The sequence below is a fragment of the Pogoniulus pusillus genome, unplaced genomic scaffold (genome assembly GCF_015220805.1).
Source record: "Pogoniulus pusillus isolate bPogPus1 unplaced genomic scaffold, bPogPus1.pri scaffold_150_arrow_ctg1, whole genome shotgun sequence".
Classification (NCBI taxonomy): Eukaryota; Metazoa; Chordata; class Aves; order Piciformes; family Lybiidae; genus Pogoniulus; species Pogoniulus pusillus.
The window spans coordinates 1-20,980 of NW_026974583.1; the positions used below are offsets into that span (position 1 = coordinate 1).

The 20,980-nt window shown below is 61.3% G+C and overlaps 1 protein-coding gene across 1 annotated transcript in view; it reads right to left on the bottom strand.

Annotated features, from left to right (window-relative positions):
• Positions 1-159: 159 nt before the first annotated feature.
• The window catches only part of LOC135173938 (tenascin-X-like), a gene marked incomplete at both ends in the record, with an annotated part of 66,698 nt that continues 45,877 nt past the window's right edge, over positions 160-20,980 (bottom strand). Inside the window, 10 exon segments of the mRNA XM_064141150.1 lie at positions 160-256; positions 2,053-2,263; positions 3,010-3,140; positions 4,198-4,322; positions 11,279-11,572; positions 12,889-13,182; positions 14,869-15,162; positions 16,495-16,788; positions 18,190-18,477; positions 19,842-20,129. Coding sequence (XP_063997220.1) covers positions 160-256; positions 2,053-2,263; positions 3,010-3,140; positions 4,198-4,322; positions 11,279-11,572; positions 12,889-13,182; positions 14,869-15,162; positions 16,495-16,788; positions 18,190-18,477; positions 19,842-20,129 — 2,316 coding nt within the window.

Consider the following 20,980-nt stretch of genomic DNA (forward strand, 5'->3'; position numbering starts at 1 on the left):
CCCCCACGCCCCCCTCCCCACTGCCCCCCCCACTTCTGTCCTCCTCCCCTCCCCCGAGCCCCCCCAGAGCTGCCTCTGCCTCAACTCCTGAGCCCCTCCTGACCCCCCCAAATTTCGGTGTCCCCCCCCGCCCCCCCCCCGCCCCCCCGCGGCGCTCACCCAGCCAGAACTCGCCGCTGACGTTGCCGAAGCCTCTGGCGTAGTCCTCCCACCCGCGCCAGAAGTCTGTGCCCCCATCCTGGCGCCGCTGGAACACCTTGGGGGGGGGGGGGGGGGGGGGGGGGGGCCGGGGGTGTCCAATGCACACCCGACAGAGACCCCCCCCAAAAACCCAGCCCCCCCCAGTGCCCCCCCCAGTGCCCCCCCCAGTGCCTCCCAGTGCCCCCTCAGTGCCCCCCCAGGTGCCCACCCAGTGCTTTTCAGAGCCCCCCCCCAGTGCCCACCAGCGTCCCCCCTAGGTGCCCCCCCCCCGTGCCCACCAACCCCTCCCAGTGCCCACTCCAGTGCTTCCCCCAGTGTCCCTCCAGTGCCCCCCAGTGCCCACTCCAGTGCTCCCCACAGTGCCAACCAGCACCCACCCAGTGCCCCCCCGAGTGCCCCCCCAGTGCCTCCTCCAGCGCCCCCCCAGTGTCCCCCAGTGCCCACTCCAGTGCTCCCTCAGTGCCCCTCAGTGCCTCCACGATGCCCCCCAGTGCCCACTCCAGTGCTCCCCCAATGCCCCCCCAGTGCCCCCTCAGTGCCCACTAGCGCCCTCCCAGTGCCCACCAGTGCCCACCCAGTGCCCCCCAAGTGTCCCCCAGTGCCCACCAGTGCCTTCCAGTGCCCCCTCACTGCCCTCCAGTGCCCACTCCAGTGCCCCCCCCAGTGCCCAACAGTGCTCCCCAGTGCTTCCCCCAGTGCCCCCTTCCTTGCCCACCCAGTGCCCCCTCAGTGCCCACTAGCGTCCTCCCAGTGCCCACCAGTGCCCACCCAGTTCCCCCCTCAGTGTCCCCCAGTGCCCACCAGTGCCTTCCAGTGCCCCCTCTAGTGCCCACAGCGCCCCCCCAGGTCCCACCAGCGCTTCAGACTACCCCCTCCAGTGCCTCCTCAGTGCCCCTCAGCGCCCCCCCAGTTCCTACCAGTGCCCCATAGCACCCTCCCAGTGCCCCTCAGTGCCCCTCCAGTGCCCCTCCAGTGCCCACTCCAGTGCTCCACACAGGGCCCAGCAGTGCCTTCCAGCGCCCCTCCAGTGCCCACCAGCGGCCCCCCAGGTCCCACGAGCGTTTCACAGTGCCCCCCCAGTGCCCACTAGCACCCTCCCAGTGCCTGCCCAGTGCCTCCCCAGTGCCCACCAGCGCCTTCCAGTGCTCCCCCCAGTGCCAACCAGCACCCTCCCAGTTCCCCCCCCAGTGCCTCCTCCAGCGCCCCCCCAGTGCCCCCTCAGTGCCCACTAGCGCCCTCCCAGTGCCCCCCAGGTGTCCCCCAGTGCCCCTCCACTGCCCTCCAGTGCCCCCAGTACCCCCCCAGTGCCCACCAGCTCCTTCCAGTGCTCCCCCCAGTGCCCCCTCAGTGCCCACCAGCACCTCCCAGTGCCCCCCAGTGCCCACTCCAGTGCTCCCCACAGTGCCCACCAGTGCCTCCCAGTGCCCCCCAGTGCCCACTCCAGTGCTCCCCACAGTGCCCACCAGCACCTTCCAGTGCCCCCCAGTGCCCCCTAGTACCCACCCAGGGCCCCCTAGTACCCACCCAGTGCCCATCAGTGCCCCCCCAGTGCCACCCAGTGCCACCCAGTGCCCCCCAGTGCCCACTCCAGTGCACCCCACAGTGCCCACCAGCGCCTTCCAGTGCCCCCTAGTACCCACCCAGTGCCCACCAGCGCCCCCCCAGTGCCCACCAGCGCCTCCCAGTGCCCCCCAGTGCCCACTCCAGTGCTCCCCACAGTGCCCACCAGCGCCTTCCAGTGCCCCCTAGTACCCACCCAGTGCCCACCAGCGCCCCCCCAGTGCCCTCCAGCGCCTTCCAGTGCCCTCCCAGTGCCCACTCCAGTGCCCCCCCGTGCCCCCCCGTGCCCACCAGCCAGCCGCCGCCGTCGGTCTGCATATCGCAGTAGACAGGGAGGGGCCTTTGGGGGTCCCCCCCGAGGAAGATGAGGGAGGGGCGGGAGGGGCCGGGCCCGTTCAGCTGCTCCTCGCGGCAGTCCCGCGGGTGGGGGTGGGGGAGGGCAGCTGGGGGGGGGGCGAGGAGGAGACCCCAAAGTCAGCCCAGAGACCAGTGGGGGGCGCAGCTGGCACCCAGCGCCCCCTCCCCCCCCCATCCTCGCCCAGGGGCTCAGGGCATTGGGTGCCCCCCACCCACGGACCCCCCCACCCACGAACCCAGGTGCCCCCCACCCAGGGGCCCCCCACCCAGGGAGCTAGGTGCCCCCCACCCAGGGACCCCCCCACTCAGGGAGCCAGGTGCCCCCCACCCAGGGAACCCCCACTCACGGAGCCAGGTGCCCCCCACCCAAGAACCCAGGTGCCTCCCACCCATGGAGTCAGGTGCCCCCACCCGAGACCCCCCCACTCCAGAACCCATCTCCTTGGGGGCCCCCACCCGAGTTCCCCCCACTCCAGGACCCATCTCCTTGGGTGCCCCCACCCGAGACCCCCCCACTCCAGAACCCATCTCCTTGGGGGCCCCCACCCGAGTTCCCCCCACTCCAGGACCCATCTCCTTGGGTGCCCCCACCCGAGACCCCCCCACTCCAGAACCCAGCTCCTTGGGTGCCCCCACCCGAGACCCCCCCACTCCAGAACCCATCTCCTTGGGGGCCCCCACCCGAGTTCCCCCCACTCCAGAACCCATCTCCTTGGGGGCTCCCACCCGAGATTCCCCCCCCCCACGCCCCATCTCCTTGGGTGGCCCCCACATTGGGATCCCCCACCCGAGAATTCCTCTGCCCCCCCATCCTAGGACCCGCCCCCAGCCCCAGGTGATTGGCTGCTGCGCCCCCGCCCCGCCCCGTGGGAGCAGCTGATTGGCTCACACGTGTCAAAGGTGGTCTCCAGTGGGGGGTGGGAGGAGTCCCCCCCCCGGCCCCGCAGCTGCACCTCGTAGAGCTGCTCCGGCTCCAGGCCCCACAGGTGCTGCGAGGTGGTCCCGGGGGGCAGCCTCAGCGTCTGGGGGGGCAGATCGGGGCCCACTCAGGACACCGTGGGGTGCCCACGGGGGGGGGGGGGGGGGGGGGGGCTGGGGGAGGGGTCCCCAAAGTGACCTTGGGCTGCGTGGGGGCCACTGGGGGTCCTAAGGGAGGAGTGGAGTCCCCACGAGGGATATTGGGGTGCCCCTGGGGGGTCTCCGTGGGCATTAGTGGGGTCCCTGGGGTGGTCCTGGGGGGTCTGAGTGGGCATTAGTGGGGTCCCTTGGGTGCCCCTGGGGGTTCTGTGGGCACTAGTGGGGTCCCTTGGGTGCCCCTGGGGGTCTCTGTGGGCACTAGTGGGGTCCCATGGGTAGGCATTGGGGGCTCTGTGGGCACTAGTGGGGTCCCTTGGGTGGGCATTGGGGTCTCTGTGGGCACTAGTGGGGTCCCTTGGGTGGGCATTGGGGTCTCTGTGGGCACTAGTGGGGTCCCTTGGGTGGTCCTGGGGGTCTCTGTGGGCACTAGTGGGGTCCCTGGGGTGGGCATTAGGGTCTCTGTGGGCACTAGTGGGGTCCCTGGGGTGGTCCTGGGGGGTCTGAGTGGGCATTAGTGGGGTCCCTGGGGGGGTCTGAGTGGGCATTAGTGGGGTCCCTTGGGTGCCCCTGGGGGTTCTGTGGGCACTAGTGGGGTCCCTGGGGTGGGCATTGGGGTCTCTGTGGGCATTAGTGGGGTCCCTTGGGTGGTCCTGGGGGTCTCTGTGGGCACTAGTGGGGTCCCTGGGGTGGGCATTGGGGTCTCTGTGGGCACTAGTGGGGTCCCTTGGGTGGGCATTGGGGTCTCTGTGGGCACTAGTGGGGTCCCTGGGGTGGGCATTAGGGTCTCTGTGGGCACTAGTGGGGTCCCTGGGGTGGTCCTGGGGGGGGCATTAGTGGGGTCCCCAGGTTGGGCACTGGCATCTCTGTGGGCACTAGTGGGGTCCCCTGGGGGTCTCTGTGGGCACTAGTGGGGCCCCCTGGGTGGGCATTGGGGGCTCTGTGGGCACTAGTGGGGTCCCCTGGGTGGGCATTGGGGTCCCACGGGCCCGGGGGGGTCGGTACCTGCTGGGGCCCTCCGGGGGGGCCGTAGAGGAGGTCGTAGCCTTCAGGGGGCACTGTGGGGGGTGCCCAATGCAGCAGGGCACTGCGAGGCCACACAGTGCCCACCCAGAGCGTGCCAGGGGCCCCTGCGTGGGCAGAGATGTGGTTGTTGGCACCCCCTGGGCCCTGGCAGCCTCCCAGGACCCACAGCTCCCCACTCAGAGACCCACCCGTGCCAGGGTCCAGTGGGACCCCCCCAGAGCTTGCCCTGCCCCCCCCAGAGCCCTGCTGGCACCCCAGGGGCAGCACTCCAGGCCCCAGGGCACTGTGGCCCCTGAGCCTTGCTGGCACCCCAGGGGCACTGTGCCCCTCTGAGCCCTGCTGGCACCCCAGGGGCAGCACTCCAGGCCCCAGGGCACTGTGGCCCCTGAGCCCTGCTGGCACCCCAGGGGCACTGTGCCCCACCCCGAGCCCTGCTGGCATCCCAGGGGCAGCACTGCAGGCGCCAGGGCACTGTGGGCCCCAGGGCACTGTGCCCAGCGGGGCCAGGCCAGGCCTGGGCACCAGGCCAGGAGCTCTGCAACCACCAACCAGCGGCGCCCAGACAGCAAGCACCAACCAGTGCCCAGCAACCAACACCCACCCGGCCACACCCACCCGGCCACACCCACCAACCACACCCACCCGGTAACCAACACCCACCCAGCCACACCCACCAACCACACCCACCTGGTAACCAACACCCACCCAGCCACACCCACCAGCCACACCCACCTGGCAACCAACACCCACTCAGCCACACCCACCAATCACACCCACACGGCCACACCCTGCAACCACACCCACCCAGCCACACCCACACAGCAACCACCCATCCACCACCACACACCCAACCACACCCACCCAGCAACCACCCAACCAACCACACTCACCCAACCACACCCACCCAGCAACACCCACACAGCCACACCCACCCACCACCCACCCACCCACACCCACCGAAACACCACCTACCCATCAACCACCACCCATCCAACTGTACCCACTCAGCAACCACCACCACACACCCAACCACCACCCACCCAACACCACAAACCCAACCACACCCACCCAACAACCACCGCCCACCCAACCATTGATGCCAAAACAGCATCCAAAACCCAACCATCAACCACCAACCATTGACCACTCAATCACCAACTACCAACCACCAACCATTGACCACCCAACCACCAACCATTGACCACCCAACCACCAACCACTGACCACCCAACCACTGACCACCCAACCACCGACCACCCAACCACCAACTACCAACCACCAACCACCGACCACCCAACCACCAACTACCAACCACCAACCATTGACCACCCAACCACCAACTACCAACCACCAACCACTGACCACCCAACCACCGACCACCAACCATTGACCACCCAACCACCAACCATTGACCACTCAACCACCAACCACCAACCATTGACCACCCAACCACCAACCATTGACCACTCAACCACCAACCACCAACCATTGACCACCCAACCACCAACTACCAACCACTGACCACCAACCATTGACCACCCAACCACCAACTATTGACCACTCAACCACCAACCATTGACCACCCAACCACCAACTACCAACCACCAACCACTGACCACCCAACCACCGACCACCGACCACCCAACCACTGACCACTCAACCACCAACCATTGACCACCCAACCACCAACTACCAACCACCAACCACTGACCACCCAACCACTGACCACCAACCATTGACCACTCAACCACCAACCATTGACCACCCAACCACCAACCACCAGCCACCAACCACTGACCACCCAACCACCAACTACCAATCGCCAACTACCAACCATTGACCACCCAACCACCAACTACCAATCGCCAACTACCAACCATTGACCACCCAACCACCAACTACCAATCGCCAACTACCAACCATTGACCACCCAACCACCACCCACCCACCCTGCTCTCTCCCTCCCCCTCCATCCCTCCCTCCCTCTATCCTCTTGCCCACACATGACTCCAGCCTGGCTATCCCCCACCCAATCCCCACCCTGTCGGTTGCACTCAGGAGCTGTTCCCACTTCTCACCCCACCCAGGAGTCCAGGCTGGGCCTCACTGCTGCCCAAACCCAGCCCCCATGGGGGGCAGAGAGTGCCCAGAGCAGCCTCACCTGTGACAGCGTCGGTGGAGACAGGGCCCAGGCGCTGGCGGCCCCACAGCCCGTACAGGTTGAACTTGTAGCGGCGGGACGGGGACAGCCCAGGCACGCTCACCGTGCGCGAACCCCCGTCCACGGGCAGCACCTGGGGCTGGCCTTGCCCATCCCTGTACTGCACCGTGAAGGAGTCAAAGGTGCCCTCGGGGACGCTCCACTCCAGCTGCACCGACTCGGGGGTGACGTGAGGAGCACTCAGCTCGCCCAGCCGAGGTGGGAGTGGAGACTCCACGCTCTGTGGAGCTGCAGCAGCGATGGAGGGGACACAGAGCAGGGCAGGAGCTTTAGCCCAACAGCCCTCAGCACCCACGCATTGCCCAAGCAAATGTTCCTCTTGCTGGCTGTCCACGCATCACCCACGCATTCCTCACTCATCCATTGTCCACCCCTGCTTCCATCCAGCTCCATGCACCCACCCATCCACCCATGCTTCCTTCCACCCATCCACCAAACCATCCATTCCTCACTCCATCCACCCATCCACCCATGCTTCCTTCCACCCATCCACAAACCCAACCATTCCTCACTCCATCCACCCGCACATCCATCCATACTTCCTTCCACCCATCCACAAACCCACCCATTCCTCACTCCATCCATCCATCCATCCACAAACCCACCCATTCCTCACTCCACCCATCCATCCACCCACACATCCATGCTTCCTTCCATCCATCCACAAACCCATCCATTCCTCACTCCATCCACCCACCCATCCACCCACCCATCCATCTCCATGTTTTCCTCCATCTATCCACCCATCCACCCATGCATCCATGCTTCCTTCCACCCATCCATAAACCCATCCATTCCTCACTCCATCCACCCATCCATCCACCCATCCATCCACCCATGCTTCCATGCATCCATGCTTCCATCCACCCACCCAAAAACCCACCCATTCCTCACTCCATCCACCCATCCATCCATGCTTCCCTCCACCCATCCACAAACCCATCCACTCCTCACTCCATCCACCCATCCATCCATCCACTCATCCACCTCCATCTCTCCCCCATCTATCCATCCACCCATCCACCCACCCATCCACCCACCCATCCCTCCCTGCGTCCATCCCTCCCTTCCTCCCCCCAGCCAACAGATGTTCTTCTTCCACCCTGCCTCACCATCCCTCCCCCTTTGCCTGCTCCCATCCCTCCAACCTTTCCAACCCCGGTCAGTGCCCATGGGAGGGTCCCATTTATAACCAAGCCCCAGAGGAGAGGCTGGGCCTTGCCCCAGCTCATGGCACCCTCCCAGTGCAGTGCCCAGAGGAGGCATGGAGAGCTCCTGCCCAGCTCCTCACCTGTCATGGTGTCCAGGAAGACAGGCCCAGCTCGGTTCTGCCCCAGCATCCCATACAGGTAGAAGATGTAGCGGTGGGACGGGGCCAGCCCCGGCACTGTCACCGTGCGAGAGCCTCCATCCACCAGCAGGGACTCAGGCTGGCCCTGGGCATCTCTGTACTGCACCAGGAAGGAGTCAAAACTGCCCCTTGGGACGCTCCACTCCAGCTGCATGGACTCAGGAGTGATCTGGGCAGCCCTCAGCTGACCCAGGGTGGGTTGAGAGGTTGGTTCCTCATCTTCTGGAGCTGGAGCTGCAGGAGAGCAAACACAGCAAGGAATGTCATCTTCCACGGGCCTGGGCAGCTATGCACATCTCCATCCATCTGCCCATCCCTCCACCCATTCATCCACCCACCCACCCAACTCTCCCTCCATCCACCCACCCATCCATCCACCCACGCACCCAACTCTCCCTCCATCCATCCACCCATCCATCCACCCACGCACCCAACTCTCCCTCCATCCATCCACCCATCCATCCACCCACCCATGCACCCATCTCTCCCTCCATCCATCCACTCATCCATCCATCCACCCACGCACCCATCTCTCCCTCCATCCATCCACCCATCCATCCACCCACCCACGCACCCATCTCTCCCTCCATCCACCCACTCATCCATCCACCCATGCACCCAACTCTCCCTCCATCCACCCACTCATCCATCCACCCACCCACCCACGCACCCATCTCTCCCTCCATCCACCCACCCATCCATCCACCCACGCACCCATCTCTCCCTCCATCCACCCACTCATCCATCCACCCACCCACCCACGCACCCATCTCTCCCTCCATCCACCCACTCATCCACCCACCCACCCACGCACCCATCTCTCCCTCCTTCCACCCACTCATCCACCCACCCATGCACCCATCTCTCCCTCCATCCACCCACTCATCCATCCACCCACCCACCCACGCACCCATCTCTCCCTCCATCCACCCACTCATCCACCCACCCACCCACGCACCCATCTCTCCCTCCATCCACCCACTCATCCATCCACCCACCCACGGACCCATCTCTCCCTCCATCCACCCACTCATCCACCCACCCACGCACCCATCTCTCCCTCCATCCACCCACTCATCCATCCACCCACGCACCCATCTCTCCCTCCATCCATCCACCCATCCATCCACCCACCCACGCACCCATCTCTCCCTCCATCCATCCACCCATCCATCCACCCACCCACGCACCCATCTCTCCCTCCATCCACCCACCCATCCATCCACCCATGCACTCAACTCTCCCTCCATCCACCCACTCATCCATCCACACACCCATCTCTCCCTCCATCCATCCACCCATCCATCCATCCACCCATGCACTCAACTCTCCCTCCATCCACCCACCACCCATCCATCCACCCACGCACCCATCTCTCCCTCCATCCACCCACCCATCCATCCACACACCCATCTCTCCCTCCATCCACCCACTCATCCATCCACCCATGCACCCAACTCTCCCTCCATCCACCCACCCATCCATCCACCCACCCACGCACCCATCTCTCCCTCCATCCACCCACTCATCCATCCACCCACCCACCCACGCACCCATCTCTCCCTCCCTCCACCCACTCATCCATCCACCCACCCACCCACGGACCCATCTCTCCCTCCATCCACCCACTCATCCACCCACCCACGCACCCATCTCTCCCTCCATCCACCCACTCATCCATCCATCCACCCATGCACCCAACTCTCCCTCCATCCACCCACTCATCCATCCACCCACCCACCCACGCACCCATCTCTCCCTCCATCCACCCACTCATCCACCCACCCACGCACCCATCTCTCCCTCCATCCACCCACTCATCCATCCACCCACCCACGCACCCAACTCTCCCTCCATCCACCCACTCATCCACCCACCCACGCACCCATCTCTCCCTCCATCCACCCACTCATCCATCCACCCACGCACCCATCTCTCCCTCCATCCACCCACTCATCCATCCACCCATGCACCCATCTCTCCCTCCATCCATCCACTCATCCATCCACCCACCCATGCACCCATCTCTCCCTCCATCCATCCACCCATCCATCCACCCACGCACCCATCTCTCCCTCCATCCACCCACTCATCCATCCACCCACGCACCCATCTCTCCCTCCATCCACCCACTCATCCATCCACCCATGCACCCATCTCTCCCTCCCTCCATCCACCCACTCATCCATCCACCCATGCACCCATATCTCCCTCCATCCACCCACTCATCCACCCACCCATGCACCCATCTCTCCCTCCATCCACCCACTCATCCATCCTCCCACCCATGCACCCATCTCTCCCTCCATCCACCCACTCATCCATCCACCCACCCACACACCCATCTCTCCCTCCATCCACTCACTCATCCATCCACCCATGCACCCATCTCTCCCTCCATCCACCCACTCATCCATCCACCCACCCACACACCCATCTCTCCCTCCTTCCACTCACTCATCCATCCTCACACCCATGCACCCATCTCTCCCTCCATCCTCTCACTCATCCATCCACCCATTCATGCACCCATCTCTCCATCCCTCCACTCATTCAGCTACCCACCTACCCATCTCTCCATCCATCCATCCATCCATCCATCCATCCATCCATCCATCCATCCATCCATCCATCTATCCCTGCTTCCATCCATCCATCTCTCCATCCACTTACTCATGCACCCACCCATCCCTCCATCCACCCACCCATCCCTCCACACATCCCTCCAACTATCCCTCCAACCATCCCCCCCTCCATGCATCCAACTATCTACTCATTCATCCCTCCACCCATGCATCCATCCACCCTTCCATCCATCCCTCCATCCATCTCCATCCCTCCACCCCCCACCCAGCCACCCATCCACCCATCCAATCACCAAGCAGGCAGAGCTCAGCCCTACAGCCACTCCTCCATCCACGCAATCAGAGAACTATTTCAGTTGGAGGAGGCCTCTCAGCCCCCAGCTCCCAGTCCAACACCACCACAACCACAGAACCACCTCCCAAATGCCCAACACTGCTGGTAACAGCTCCAGGCATGGGCACTCCACCAGCACCTCCCTGGGCAGCCTCTTCCAGTCCCTGACCACTCTTGCAGCAAAGAAATTTTTCCTCATCTTCAACCTCTCCCTTCCCTGGCACAATGCCAGCACATCTCCTCCTGTCACCTAAGATGAGTGAGGGAGCAGAGTCCCACCCCCACTTCACTGCAGCCTCCTTCCAGGGAGCTGTGGAGAGCAACAAACTCTCCTCTCAGCTTCCACTTCCCCAGGCTGAACACTCCCAGCCCTCACAGCTGCTCCTCAACAGCCCTGCTCTGCCCAGCTCAGTTCCCCTTCTCTGGCCCTGCCCCATCCATCTTTGCATCCTCCCACCCTTGCGCTTTGTTCACAGCTCCCAGCAGGGGCAAGGCAGGCAGCAGAGGCCCTGCCCAAGCTGCTGCCCAGAGCCAAGCCCTGCGGCAGAGAGTGCCCAGAGCAGCCTCACCTGTGACAGCGTCGGTGGAGACAGGGCCCAGGCGCTGGCGGCCCCACAGCCCGTACAGGTTGAACTTGTAGCGGCGGGACGGGGACAGCCCAGGCACGCTCACCGTGCGCGAACCCCCGTCCACGGGCAGCACCTGGGGCTGGCCTTGCCCATCCTTGTACTGCACCGTGAAGGAGTCAAAGGTGCCCTCGGGGACGCTCCACTCCAGCTGCACCGACTCGGGGCCCACCTGGGAGGCCCTCAGCTCGCCCAGCACTGGCTTCTCTGTTGGTTCCTCAGCTTCTGGAGCTGCAGCTGCAGCTGAGAGGGGACACAAAGTGCAGGATGTGACCTTCCATCTGTCACTCTTTCCCTGCATCCATACCTCCATTTCAGCCTTCATCCACCCAGTACAGCCATTTACATACAGCTACCCCATACTACAGACTCATGTTAAGAGAAATGTAGAGATGAGAGATGAAAGGAAACAAAGTGGAGTGAGGCACAGAGAAGAGAAGCAGAGTGAAGAAAAGCAACTTTAAGCAAAACATAGCAAAGTGAAGAGAAGCAAAACGAAGTGAAGTGAGAGAAGCAAAGTGAGACGTGATGAGAGGGGATGGGACGAGACAGGGAGGGATGAGACGAGACGGGAAGAGACAAGACGGGACGGGAAGAGACAAGACGGGACGGGAAGAGACGAGACAGGAAGAGACAAGACGGGACGGGAAGAGACGAGACGGGACGGGAAGAGACGGGTTGGGACGGGATGGGATGAGAGGTGACGGGAAGAGGTGAGAAAAGCAGGAAGAGGCAAGAGGAGAAGGGAAGAGGAAAGGCGAGGCGGGAAGAGATGAGACAAGACAAGACGAGGCAGGAAGGGACGAGGCGGGAAGGGACGAGACGAGGCGGGAAGGGAAGAGACGAGGCGGGAAGCAAGGAGAAGCAGAGGGAAGCAAAGACAAGGGGAGACAAGATAAGGGAGCCAATGAGTCATCAACCATTCAGACAAATGTCAATCTCTTTTTCCATTGATCCATTGATGTTTCCAGGCCTCTTGATAGTTGTCTTCCCATCAAGGTGTGAGATGGAGAAGGAGGAGGGGAAGGTGATGGAGAAGGGGAAGGAGGGGGATGAAGGAGAAGGGGGAAGAGAAGGAGAAGAGGAGGAGAAGAAGAGGAAGGGGGAAGAGAAGGAGAGGAAGGAGAAGGAAGACAGAGAAAGGGAGGAAGAAGGAGATGGAGAAGGAAGAGAGAGAAGGGGAAGAAGGAGGAGAAGGAGAAAGAGGGGAAGGAGGTATGAAAAGATGAAGAGGAAAAGGAGTTTAAATTCAGTTCTTCATGCACCTCTGCACCCACCCAGCCTGTCAGTCACCCAAAGACACATCACCTTATCCCATTACCCACTCCCCCACCCACCCATCCATGCATCCACGCATGTCTCCATGTATCCATCAGTGCAGGATCCCTTCCATCTATCTCCCCTCGCACACCTCCATGCACAGAGGCAGCCTCGAGGCAGCACAGAGCAGCTGTGGCCTGCAGCCAGCAGGGGCAAGGCAGGCAGCAGAGGCCCTGCCCAAGCTGCTGCCCAGAGCCAAGCCCTGCGGCAGAGAGTGCCCAGAGCAGCCTCACCTGTGACAGCGTCGGTGGAGACAGGGCCCAGGCGCTGGCGGCCCCACAGCCCGTACAGGTTGAACTTGTAGCGGCGGGACGGGGACAGCCCAGGCACGCTCACCGTGCGCGAACCCCCGTCCACGGGCAGCACCTGAGGCTGGCCTTGCCCATCCCTGTACTGCACCGTGAAGGAGTCAAAGGTGCCCTCGGGGACGCTCCACTCCAGCTGCACCGACTCGGGGCCCACCTGGGAGGCCCTCAGCTCGCCCAGCACTGGCTTCTCTGTTGGTTCCTCAGCTTCTGGAGCTGCAGCTGCAGCAGAGAGGGGACACAAAGTGCAGGATGTGAACTTCCATCTGTCACTCCACCCATCCATCCATTGGAGCCTTCATCCACCCAGTACTGACATCTTACATGCACTTGTGCCATGACACAGTCATGTGAACAGGGATCAGGAGATGAGAGGTGAAGCAAAGGGAAGCACAGCAGAAAGAAGTGGAAAGAAGCAAAGAGAAGCAAAAGGTAAAGAAGGGAAGAAAACGAAAGGGAAGGGAAGAGAAGCAAAGCAAAGCAAAGAGAACACCAAAGAGATCCATAGAATGATTTAGGTTGGAATGGACCTCAAAGCTCATCCAGTTCCAACCCCTGCCATAGGCAGGGACAGCTCCCACTGGAACAAGTCACTCAAGGCCTCTTCCAACCTGGCCTTTAACATCTCCAGCTAGGGAGCATCCACAGCCTCCCTGGACAACCTGTTCCAGTGTAAGACAAGAGAAGAGCAGGGAAGCAAAGAGAGGGCGAGGTGTGGTCAGGCGAGGCAAGTGGATGTGAGGGCAGAGGAGGGCAGGTGATGGGCGTGAAGCTGAAGGGAGGGGAGGGGATGAGAGGCGAGGGGAGGCGATGTGAGGGGAGGTGAGGGGAAGGAAGAGGAGGTGAGGCGAGGTGACAGGAGGTGAGGCAAGGGGAGGGGAAGGGAGGCAAGTAGAGGTGAGGGGAGATGAAGGACGTGGAGGGGAGGCAGAAGGGGGCGAGGGGAGGTGAGGTGAAAGGAGTGGAGGTTACGGGATGGGAAGTGAGTGGATGCAAGGGGAGATGTTGGGAGGTGAGGGGAGGTGAGGAAGAGCAAGGGGAGGGAAGGGGAGGCGAGGGGAGGCAAGGGGAGGGATTAGCAGGTGAAGCAAGGGGAGGAGAAGTGAGGGGTGTTGAGGTGTGGGGAGGCGAGTGGAGGTGAGGTGAGGGGAGGTGAGGCGAGAGGAGGGGAGGCAAGAGGAGGGGGGGCAAGAGGAGGGGAGGCAAGAGGAGGGGAGGCAAGAGGAGGAGATGAGGGAGAAGGAGAAGGAAGGCAAAGCAAAGCGACGAGAGAGGAGGTGAGGCAATGCGAGAGGAGGGGAGGTGAGGAGAAACGAGGGGAGGGGACACGAGGGAAGGGGAGTCGAGGGGAGGAGAAGGGATGCAAGGCAAGAGAGGGCAGAGGAGGTGAATGGATGGGAAGGGCAGCGAGGGTGTGGTAGTGGAGGTGACAGGAGGCGAGCAAAAGAAAGTGAAGTAATGAGAAGCAGAGCAAAGCAAAGGGAGAGGAAGCGAAGTGCAGATTAGAGAATCAAAGAGAAGTAAAGAGGAGAGAAGCGAATTGATGAAAGGAGAAAAGAAGAGAGGTGAAGGAGAGGAATAAGAGTTTGATGGAGCAGAGAGAAGAGGAGAAGGGAAAGAAGCTGAGCAGCAGTGGCAGAGAAGGCAGAAGAGAGTGAAGCAGAGGGTGAAGGTGAGAAGCAGCAGGATGAGGGCAGAGCAAAGCTGCAGGTGAGAATCCATCCACGCAGCCAGGCAGGGCCCTGCAGCCTCCCACACCTTTCTGCCTCCATGCACAGAGGCAGCCCCGAGGCAGCAGAGAGCAGCTGTGGCCTGCAGCCAGCAGGGGCAAGGCAGGCAGCAGAGGCCCTGCCCAAGCTGCTGCCCAGAGCCAAGCCCTGCAGCAGAGAGTGCCCAGAGCAGCCTCACCTGTGACAGCGTCGGTGGAGACAGGGCCCAGGCGCTGGCGGCCCCACAGCCCGTACAGGTTGAACTTGTAGCGGCGGGACGGGGACAGCCCAGGCACGCTCACCGTGCGCGAACCCCCGTCCACGGGCAGCACCTGGGGCTGGCCTTGCCCATCCTTGTACTGCACCGTGAAGGAGTCAAAGATGCCCTCGGGGACGCTCCACTCCAGCTGCACCGACTCGGGCCCCACCTGGGAGGCCCTCAGCTCGCCCAGCACTGGCTTCTGTGTTGGTTCCTCAGCTTCTGGAGCTGCAGCTGCAGCAGAGAGGGGACACAAAGTGCAGGATGTCAACTTCCATCTGCCACTCTGTCCCTACATCCATTTATCCATTCAAGCCTTCATCCACCCAGTACAGCCATTTACATACAGCTACCCCATACTACAGACTCATGTTAAGAGAAATGTAGAGGTGAGAGATGAAAGGAAACAAAGTGGAGTGAGGCACAGAGAAGAGAAGCAGAGTGAAGAATAGGAACTTTAAGCAAAACATAGCAAAGTGAAGAGAAGCAAAACGAAGTGAAATGAGAGAAGCAAAGTGAGACGTGATGAGAGCGGATGGGACGAGACAGGGAGGGATGAGATGAGACGGGAAGAGACAAGACGGGACGGGAAGTGACGAGTCGGGACGGGAAGAGACGGGACGGGATGGGAAGAGATGGGACGGGACGGGATGGGATGAGAGGAGACAGGAAGAGGCGAGAGGACACGGGAAGAGGCGAGAGGGGAAGAGGCGAGAGGGGAAGAGGTGAGGCGAGAGGGGAAGAGGCGAGTCGAGGCGGGAAGAGACGAGACGAGACAAGACGAGGCAGGAAGGGACGAGGCGGGAAGGGACGAGACGAGGCGGGAAGGGAAGAGACAAGGCGGGAAGCAAGGAGAAGCAGAGGGAGGCAAAGACAAGGGGAGACAAGGGAAGCGAGCCAATGAGTCATCAACCATTCAGACAATTATAAATCTCTTTGTCCATTGCCTCATTGTGATCCTTCCAGGCCTTCTGACAGTTGTCCTCCCATCAGGGTGTGAGATGGAGAAGGAAGAGGGGAAGGTGGTGGAGGAGGGGAAGGTGGTGGAAGAGGGGGAGGTGGTGGAAGAGGGGGAGGTGATGGAGGAGGAGGAGGTGAGGCAGGAGGGGGAGGAGATGGAGGAGGGGGATGAAGGAGAAGGGGGAGGGGAAGAAGAGGAAGGGGGAAGAGAAGGAGAGGAAGGAGAAGGAAGACAGAGAAAAGGAAGAAGAGAGAGAAGGGAAAGAAGGTAGGACAAGATTAGTAGGAAAAGGAGTTTAAATTCAGTTCTTCATGCACCCCTGCACCCACCCAGCCTGTCAGTCACCCAAAGACAAATCACCTTATCCCATTACCCACTCCCCCACCCACCCATCCATGCATCCACGCATGTCTCCATGTATCCATCAGTGCAGGATCCCTTCCATCTATCTCCCCTTGCACACCTCCATCCACAGCGGCAGCCCCGAGGCAGCAGAGAGCAGCTGTGGCCTGCAGCCAGCAGGGGCAAGGCAGGCAGCAGAGGCCCTGCCCAAGCTGCTGCCCAGAGCCAAGCCCTGCGGCAGAGAGTGCCCAGAGCAGCCTCACCTGTGACAGCATCGGTGGAGACAGGGCCCAGGCGCTGGCGGCCCCACAGCCCGTACAGGTTGAACTTGTAGCGGCGGGACGGGGACAGCCCAGGCACGCTCACCGTGCGCGAACCCCCGTCCACGGGCAGCACCTGGGGCTGGCCTTGCCCATCCCTGTACTGCACCGTGAAGGAGTCAAAGGTGCCCTCGGGGACGCTCCACTCCAGCTGCACCGACTCGGGGCCCACCTGGGAGGCCCTCAGCTCGCCCAGCACTGGCTTCTCTGTTGGTTCCTCAGCTTCTGGAGCTGCAGCTGCAGCAGAGAGGGGACACAAAGTGCAGGATGGGAACTTCCACCTGCCACTCTGTCCCTGCATCCATTTGAGCCTTCATCCACCCAGTACTGACATCTTACATGCACTTCTGCCATGACACACAGCCATGGGAACAGGAATCAAGAGATGAGAGATGAAGCAAAGGGAAGCAAAGTGGAGTGAAGGGAAGCAAAGGAAAGCACAGCAGAAAGAAGAGGAAAGAAGCAAAGAGAAGCTACAGGTAAAGAAGGGAGGAAAATGAAAGTTAAGGAAAGAGAAGTGAAGCAAAGAGAAGCCCAAAGAGAATCATAGAATGGTTTAGGTTGGAATGGACCTCAAAGCTCATCCAGTTCCTACCCCTGCCATAGGCAGGGACAGCTCCCACTAGAACAAGTCACTCAAGGCCTCTTCCACCCTGGTCTCGAATATCTCCAGCTAGGGAGCACCCACATCCTCCCTGGACAACTTGTTCCAGTGTAAGAGAAGGCAAGTGCAGGGAAGCAAAGAGAAAGGGAGACAAGAGGAGGGAAGGCAAGGTGAGGGGAGGCAAGAGGAGGAATGGGGAGGCAAAGGAAGTGGAGGGGAAGTGAGAGGTGGTGAGGGGAGGGAAGTGGAGGTGAGGTGAGGGGAGGCAAGAGAAGGTGAGGCAAGGCGAAAGTAGTTGAGGGAAGGAAATGGAGGGGAGGCAAGGGGAGGGGATGAGGGGGGAGGAGAAGGGAGGCGAAGGGAAGCAACGCGAAAGGACAGGAGAAATTTGAGAGCAGTGGAGGTGAGGAGAAGCGAGGGGAGGGGACACGAGAGGAGGGGACACGAGAGAAGGGGAGGGAAAGGGAGAGGAAGGGATGAGAGGCAAGAGAGGGCAGAGGAGGTGAATGGAGGGGAAGGGCGTCGAGGGTGTGGTAGTGGAGTTGACAGGAGGCGAGGTGTGCAAATAAAAGGGAAGTCATGAGAAGAGAAGCAGAGCAAAGCAAAGGGGAAGGAAGTGAAGTGCAGAGTAGAGAATGAAAGAGAAGTAAAGAGGAGAGAAGTGAATTGATGAAAGGAGAAAAGAAGAGAGGAGAAGGAGAGGAGTAAGAGTTTGATGGAGCAGAGAGAAGAGGAGAAGGGAAAGAAGCTGAGCAGCAGTGGCAGAGAAGGCAGAAGAGAGTGAAGCAGAGGGTGAAGGTGAGAAGCAGCAGGATGAGGGCAGAGCAAAGCTGCAGGTGAGAATCCATCCACACAGCCAGGCAGGGCCCTGCAGCCTCCCACACCTTTCTGCCTCCATGCACAGCGGCAGCCCCGAGGCAGCAGAGAGCAGCTGTGGCCTGCAGCCAGCAGGGGCAAGGCAGGCAGCAGAGGCCCTGCCCAAGCTGCTGCCCAGAGCCAAGCCCTGCGGCAGAGAGTGCCCAGAGCAGCCTCACCTGTGACAGCGTCGGTGGAGACAGGGCCCAGGCGCTGGCGGCCCCACAGCCCGTACAGGTTGAACTTGTAGCGGCGGGACGGGGACAGCCCAGGCACGCTCACCGTGCGTGAACCCCCGTCCACGGGCAGCACCTGGGGCTGGCCTTGCCCATCCTTGTACTGCACCGTGAAGGAGTCAAAGGTGCCCTCGGGGACGCTCCACTCCAGCTGCACCGACTCGGGGCCCACCTGGGAGGCCCTCAGCTCGCCCAGCACTGGCTTCTCTGTTGGTTCCTCAGCTTCTGGAGCTGCAGCTGCAGCAGAGAGGGGACACAAAGTGCAGGATGTCACCTTCCATCTGTCACTCTGTCCCGGCATCCATCCATCCATTTCAGCCTTCATCCATCCGGTACAGCCATTTACATAAACCTATCCCATACTACAGACTCATGTTAAGAGAAATGTAGAGATGAAAGGAAACAAAGTGGAGTGAGGCACAGAGAAGAGAAGCAGAGTGAAGAAAAGCAACTTTAAGCAAAACATAGCAAAGTGAAGAGAAGCAAAACGAAGTGAAGTGAGAGAAGCAAAGTGAGACGTGACGAGAGGGGATGGAACGAGACAGGGAGGGACGAGACGAGACGGGAAGAGATGAGACAGGATGGGAAGAGATGGGCCGGGACGGGAAGAGATGGGTCAGGACGGGAAGAGACGGGACGGGACGGGATGGGATGAGAGGAGACTAGAAGAGGCGAGAGGAGACGGGAAGAGGCAAGAGGGGAAGAGGCAAGAGGGAAAGAGGCAAGGCGAGAGGGGAAGAGGTGAGGCGAGAGGGGAAGAGTCGAGGCGAGAGGGGAAGAGGCGAGACGAGACAAAACGAGGCAGGAAGGGACGAGACGAGGCGGGAAGGGACGAGACGAGGCGGGAAGGGAAGAGACAAAGCGGGAAGGGAAGAGACGAGACGGGAAGCAAGGAGAAGCAGAGGGAAGCAAAGACAAGGGGAGACAAGGGAAGCGAGCCAATGAGTCATCAACCATTCAGACAATTATCAAACTCTTTATCCATTGCCCCATTGATCCTGCCAGGCCTCCTGACAGTTGTCCTCCCATCAGGGTGTGAGATGAAGAAGGAGGAGGGGAAGGTGATGGAGGAGGGGAAGGTGGTGGAGGAGGGGAAGGTGGTGGAAGAGGGGGAGGTGGGGGAGGAGGGGGAGGTGATGGAGGAGGGGGATGAAGGAGAAGGGGGAGGGGAAGTAGAGGAAGGGGGAAGAGAAGGAGAGGAAGGAGAAGGAAGACAGAGAAAAGGAAGAACAGAGAGAAGGGGAAGAAGGTAGGACAAGAATACTAGGAAAAGGAGTTTAAATTCAGTTCTTCATGCACCCCTGCACCCTGCCAGCCTGTCAGTCACCCAAACACACATCACCTTATCCCATTACCCACTCCCCCAGCCACCCATCCATGCATCCACGCATGTCTCCATGTATCCATCAGTGCAGGATCCCTTCCATCTATCTCCCCTCGCACACCTTTCTGCCTCCATGCACAGAGGCAGCCCCAAGGCAGCAGAGAGCAGCTGTGGCCTGCAGCCAGCAGGGGCAAGGCAGGCAGCAGAGGCCCTGCCCAAGCTGCTGCCCAGAGCCAAGCCCTGCGGCAGAGAGTGCCCAGAGCAGCCTCACCTGTGACAGCGTCGGTGGAGACAGGGCCCAGGCGCTGGCGGCCCCACAGCCCGTACAGGTTGAACTTGTAGCGGCGGGACGGGGACAGCCCAGGCACGCTCACCGTGCGCGAACCCCCGTCCACGGGCAGCACCTGGGGCTGGCCTTGCCCATCCTTGTACTGCACCGTGAAGGAGTCAAAGGTGCCCTCGGGGACGCTCCACTCCAGCTGCACCGACTCGGGGCCCACCTGGGAGGCCCTCAGCTCGCCCAGCACTGGCTTCTCTGTTGGTTCCTCAGCTTCTGGAGCTGCAGCTGCAGCAGAGAGGGGACACAAAGTGCAGGATGTCATCTTCCATCTGCCGCTCTGTCCCTGCATCCATTGGAGCCTTCATCCACCCAGTACTGACATCTTCTATGCACTTGTGCCATGACACACAGCCATGGGAACAGGAATCAGGAGATGAGAGATGAAGCAAAGGGAAGCAAAGTGGACTGAAGGGAAGCAAAGGGAAGCACAGCAAAAAGAAGTGGATAGAAGCAAAAAGAAGCAAAATGTAAAGAAGGGAAGAAAAAGAAAGTTAAGGAAAGAGAAGCAAAGCAAAGAGAAGTCCAACGAGAATCATAGAATGGTTTAGCTTGAAATGGACCTCAAAGCTCATCCAGTTCCAACTCCTGCCATAGGCAGGCACAGCTCCCGCTAGAACAAGTCACTCAAGGCCTCTTCCAACCTAGTCTTGACCATCTTCAGCTAGGGAGTATCCACAACCTCCCTGAACAACTTCTTCCAGTGTAAGACAAGAGAAGTGCAGGAAAGCAAAGAGAAAGCGAGGTGAGGGCAGGTTAGTCAAGTGGAGGCGAGGGCAAGCAAGGGGAGGTGAAGAAGAGGAGGTGAATGGAGGGGAGAGGAGGCGAGGCGAGGGGAGGAGAGGCGAGGGGAGTGGAGGGGAAGCAAGGGGAGGGGACGGGAGGCTAGGGCAGGTGAAGAAATGCAAGGGGAGGGGAGAGGAATAAGAGTTTGATGGAGCAGAGGGAAGAGGAGAAGGGAAAGAAGCTGAGCAGCAGTGTCAGAGAAGGCAGAAGAGAGTGAAGCAGAGGGTGAAGGTGAGAAGCAGCAGGATGAGGGCAGAGCAAAGCTGCAGGTGAGAATCCATCCACGC